This window comes from Phaseolus vulgaris, chromosome 11 (genome assembly GCF_000499845.2).
Source record: "Phaseolus vulgaris cultivar G19833 chromosome 11, P. vulgaris v2.0, whole genome shotgun sequence".
Taxonomy (NCBI): domain Eukaryota; kingdom Viridiplantae; phylum Streptophyta; class Magnoliopsida; order Fabales; family Fabaceae; genus Phaseolus; species Phaseolus vulgaris.
Window position 1 is genome coordinate 24,309,001 of NC_023749.2, and position 5,578 is coordinate 24,314,578.

At 51.6% G+C, this 5,578-nt stretch overlaps 2 protein-coding genes across 2 annotated transcripts; both read left to right on the top strand.

Annotated features, from left to right (window-relative positions):
- LOC137837486 (uncharacterized) lies at positions 1 to 2,094 on the top strand. The gene is made up of 2 exons (XM_068646493.1): positions 1 to 723; positions 814 to 2,094. Exons 1-2 carry the CDS (start codon positions 1 to 3, stop codon positions 2,092 to 2,094), a joined length of 2,004 nt encoding a protein of 667 aa, XP_068502594.1.
- A 1,258-nt stretch (positions 2,095 to 3,352) lies between these two features.
- Positions 3,353 to 4,762, top strand: LOC137837504 (uncharacterized). Its single transcript, XM_068646512.1, has one exon. It carries the CDS (start codon positions 3,353 to 3,355, stop codon positions 4,760 to 4,762), a length of 1,410 nt encoding a protein of 469 aa, XP_068502613.1.
- Positions 4,763 to 5,578: the final 816 nt, after the last annotated feature.

Consider the following 5,578-nt stretch of genomic DNA (forward strand, 5'->3'; position numbering starts at 1 on the left):
ATGACCACGAGACCAGCACGCGCTAGGAGTGAAGAAATGACCATGCAACAACTCATGGGCATGATGCAAGGGCTGCAGGACGCAATGGCGGCCTCGAAAGTGGAGCAGGAGCGCATGCGAGCAGATCTTGCAGCCTCTCAAGCGAGGAACGATGAACTCCATCGTACCAACGAGGAGTTGCACCGTGGATGGCGCGGTGCAGATGAACCTGAGGCTGCATCCCCACCTAGGGAATTCACAACACCATTCTCGCAGGCAATCTTGGAGACGGCGATACCCAGTACGTTCACGGGGCCCAAGGTGACCTTCACAGGGGTGGAGGATCCTGAGGCACACCTCACAGCGCTCCACACACAAATGTTGCTGGTAGGCGGTTCTGACGCTACGAGGTGCAAGCTTTTCATGAGCACGTTGACGGGAATGGCTATGGATTGGTTCATCAGCCTTCCAGAGGGCCACATCGCGTCTTTCGCCCAGCTCTCGCGACTGTTCAGAGAACAGTATTTAGCCAATAGGGCCCTAGTCCCAGTTTTGTACGACCTTTTCGAAGTGAAACAATTCCAAGGTGAGACCCTGAAGGAATACATAAGCCGCTTTGGAGCACAAGTGGTGAAGGTGGGTACCACCGATGAACCCATGATTGTATTCGCATTCAGGAAGGGGGTGCGACCCGGGTCTTTCGGTAAGTCGCTTAACTGCAAGCTTCCCAAGACCTTTGCTGAAGTGAGGCAACGAGCGTTGGAGCCCATTGCCTCAGAGGGCGAGACATACGAGAAGTGCATGCCTACTGCACCTGCGTGACCAAGGGCGCAGATACGCACACAACCTGCTAGGATCCACGAAGCTGCCACAGAGAGAAGGAACCCAGACAGGAAGCGCACCTACGAGGCGAGGAGGGCCCCACTAAGGGGCCGAGCCGAAGGAAGGAGAGAGGGAAGTAGACCACTGAGGCACAACTTTGTGGTGGAGCTCAAAGACCTCATCATTGTGCCCAATATAGCGGACAGGTTGAGGCCACTGGCGAAGTATGACAAAATTCTGGGACCCCACAAGGAATTGTGGTGCGAATTCCACGAAGCATTTGGACATCATATTAACAACTGTTTTGCGCTGGGCTATCAGTTGGATGAGCTTGTGAAGAGTGGCTTCATAAAGGATTACCTCGCAGGGCCTACTACAACAGCAGCCACGGCAGTACAAGAGGAAGGCCAGGCACACAAGATGCTAGTCCATGGGGAGGTTCACACCATTTCTGGTGGATTTTCTGGAGGAGGGCCTACTGCCTCTCAACGTAAAAAGTATGTGAGGTCAGTAAATTCAGTTGCAGAAGAATTTCCGGACGACCCTTGGGAATCAGGCCTTGTGTTCACAAGGGCTGACCTACGGGATGTCGTCCAACACGACAATGACCCCGTGGTCATCTCAGTAGTTACAGCAGGAAGGAAGGTACATAGGGTTCTCGTCGACCAGGGCAGTTCCGCAGATGTCATGTTCTGGACGACCTTCAACAAGCTACAGTTGTCCCCGGACCTCTTGAGACCCTATACCGGATGCTTGTACGAGTTTGCAGATAACCCAGTGGAGGTACGTGGGTACTTGGAGCTGAGGACGACGTTCACTGATGGAACGACATCACGTATCGAAAGTATCCGGTACCTGGTGGCTAATGCCAACTCAGCCTATAACATTTTGTTGGGCAGACCCGCCCTAAACAGATTGAGGGCAGTACCTTCCACTCGCCACATGAAGATGAAGTTGCCAGACCTTAGCGGCAAAGTGATAGTCATCAAGTCAGACCAGGAAGAAGCCCGAAAGTGCTATGAGAATAGTCTAAAAACAAAGAGAGGCGTGGTGATGGTAATTGAACGACCTCCTGTTTCAGGCTCGTCAGCAGAGCTAGAATCCGTAGAAGAGGCGATGCCCACGGAGTCCACGCCCGACGATGCTTCATCTACAGTGACGATGCCTGTGGAAGACGTCGTGGCGCCTCGCCTATGGAAGAAGAGTCAGAGGAGGCGACACCCGATGAGGCGACGCCTATGGAAGAGGATCCCAACCAGAGGACACCGTGGTGGAAAGACAAATAGGGGGTAAGGCGTTCAAATTAGGACACCACTTGAGCCGGGAAGAACGAAAAGAGGTAAAGACAGTGATCTCGCGGCACCTAGACGCATTTGCACGGACCGCGGCAGACATGCCAGGTATCGACCCAGATTTCTTGTCCGATCGCCTTACCATGGACACCAAGGTCCGCCCTGTGCGGCAGAGAAGGAGGAAGTTCAACGAGGAGCGATGCCTCATCGTGAAGGAAGAGACTCAGAAGCTACTAAACGCTGGGCACATCAGGGAAATACAATACCCCGAGTGGCTGGCCAACGTAGTCCTAGTCAAGAAGGCAAATGGGAAGTGGAGGATGTGCGTAGACTTCACAGATCTGAACAAGGCATGCCCGAAGGATTCGTACCCACTCCCCAACAGTGACACATTAGTAGACAATGCCTTGGGCTGCAAGATGCTGAGTTTCTTGGATGCATTCTCAAGTTACAGTCAGATCAAGATGCATCCCAGGGACGAAAGCAAAACGGCGTTTATGACAGATACATGTAGCTACTGTTATAAGGTAATGCCGTTTGGTTTGAAAAATGCAGGCGCCACCTACTAGAGATTGATGGACAAAATCCTTGCACCAATGCTAGGAAGAAACGTGCAGGCCTACGTAGACGACATGGTGGTAACCTCGAGCGAGAGAGGGCGACACGCAACTTATCTGGAAGAGTTGTTCGCCACCATATCAAAGTACCACCTAAAGTTGAACCCAGAGAAGTGCGTCTTCGGCGTAGAGGCAGGAAAGTTCCTAGGTTTCATGCTCACGGAAAGAGGAATAGAAGCGAATCCTGACAAGTGTGCAGCCATCATCGCCATGAGGAGCCCAACATCAGTGAAGGAAGTTCAACAACTGACGGGGCGAATGGCAGCATTATCGAGATTCGTATCAGCTGGTGGGGAAAAGGGCCACCACTACTTCCAATGCCTCAAGAGGAATAGTCGTTTTACGTGGACAGACGAGTGCGAAGCAGCGTTTCTCAAGCTGAAGGAGTACTTGGCGACGCCACCCGTGCTTTGCAAGCCACAAGTAGGCGTCCCCCTCCGTCTATACTTTGCAGTAACAGAGTGGGCCATTATCTCTGTACTGGTCTAGGAACAAGACCAAGTACTGAAGCCAATATACTTCGTAAGCAAGGCCTTGCAAGGCCCAGAGTCAAGATACCAGTCACTAGAGAAGGCAGCACTGGCGGTAGTATTCTCAGCACGAAGGCTTCGCCACTATTTCCACAGTTTCACGGTGGTGGTAATGACGAACCTTCCCATCCAGAAGGTACTCCAAAAGCCAGACGTGGCTGGGAGGATGGTACACTGGGCAGTGAAATTGTCAGAATTTGACATCCAGTACGAGACCCGGGGATCCATCAAAGGCCAGGTCTATCCTGACTTTGTAGCAGAGCTTTCACCAGGAGGAGATCCTCAAGAGGTGGAATCAGGGGCACAGTGGATGCTCTTAGTGGATGCATCTTCCAACCAACAAGGGAGTGGTGCTGGAATAATCCTGGAAGGGCCTAATTGGGTATTAATCGAGCAGGCTTTGCGCTTTGCCTTCAAGGCAAGCAACAACCAGGCGGAGTACGAGGCGTTGATTGCCGGGATGCTTTTGGCTAAAGAATTGGGTGCTCAGAGCCTCTTGGCAAAGAGCGACTCACAATTGGTCACAGAACAAGTAACAGGGGAGTACCAAGCGAAGGACCCACAAATGGCTGCGTATCTGAGGTACGCCGAGGTGTTGAAAAGAGCCTTCGCTGCGTTTGAGCTGGTGCATGTCCCCAGGGAGCAAAATGCCAGAGCTGACCTGCTTGCCAAGCTGGCCAGCTCAGGCAAGGGGGGAAGGCAGAGGACCGTAATACAGGAGACCCTCAAGACACCGCGAAAGTTCGTGGCACACAACAGGGTGGAAGTCCTTCACGTTAGTACAACGAGAGGAAAACCAAGGAGTCATCGCTCGTTGAGTCAAGATACGGTGAGGGCACCTTGCATCAGTACTTACGTAGCCTCGCCAGATGAAGAAAGGGGTGTACAGGTATGCGCTTTGGAGGAAGGCGACACTTGGATGACCCCTTACAGGCAATACCTGGCGGATGGGATCCTCCCAGCAGAGCCAGAGGAGGGCAAGAAGATTAAGAGAAACGTCGCCAGGTACACCATAGTGGATGGGATATTGTTCAGGCATGGGTTTACGCACCCTATCTTGACGTGCTTAAGCGGCGACGAGTGCACCAGGATAATGGCCGAACTTCACGAAGGTATTTGTGGGAGCCACGTGGGAGGAAGATCCTTGTCGTCCAAGGTGATACGTGCAGGTTTCTTCTGGCCAACAGTAAGAGAGGATTGTGTACGATACGCCCAGCATTGCAAGCAGTGCCAGAAGCATGCCCATTGGCACAAGGCGCCGCTAGAGGAGTTAAGATCCATATACAGCCCGTGGCCCTTCCACACCTGGGGAATTGATATCCTAGGCCCGTTTCCATTGGCAATAAGGCAGATGAAGTACCTGATTGTTGCCATCGAATACTTCACCAAGTGGATAGAGGCAGAGCCGGTGGCACAGATCACTGCCCACAAGGTACAACACTTTGTTTTGAAAAACATTGTATGTCGTTTTGGGGAGCCAAGGCATCTCATTTCAGACAATGGCACCCAGTTCACGAGCTAGCAGTTGGGGAAGTTATGTACAGAAGTGGGAATCAAGCAGGTATTCGCATCAGTCGAACACCCCCAGACAAATGGGCAGGTCGAATAAGCAAATAGAGTTTTGTTGAGAGGATTGAAGCGCAGATTAGAGAAGGCTAAAGGGGCATGGGCAGAAGAAGTGCCAAGGATTGTATGGGCTTACCACACCACGCCTCAATCCTCCACCATGGAGACACCTTTCAGCCTAGTGTACAGATCGGACGCCATGATCCCAGTGGAGATACACGAGAGCTCGCCCCGTTTCCTAGGTTTCGTGGCAGAAGAGTCCAACGAAGAAAGGAGGGTGAACCTGGACCTGATAGATGAAGCTAGAGAAGAAGCGAAAATTAAGGCTGAGTCCGTGAAGAGAAGAGTGGAGCGTCAATACAACTCTAAGGTGAAGATACGACAATTCCAGGTCGGGGATTTGGTCATGAGGAAGGCTCACCCTTACGAGATAGAAAATAAATTGTCTCCCCAAGTGGACTGGACCGTTTAGAGTAACCAAGGCCAAAGGGAATGGGTCGTACAAGCTAGAGACTTTAGAAGGAGGCCCCATCCCACGTAGTTGGAACGCGACAAATTTGAAGTTTTAGTTCAGTTAAGATTTTGTAAAGGGGGCACTCTTTTTCCCTCTCGGGGTTTCTTAATGAGGTCACCCAAATAAAGAAAAGGAAAGTTTAAAGATATATTTGCCTTAGTTTTTCATTGCCTTGTAAAATCAAAGATCAAAGAAAAAGACAATATCAGCGTCGCCAAGGTAAGGCGTCGCCCAGGGTAAGGCGTCGCCCGGGCAAGG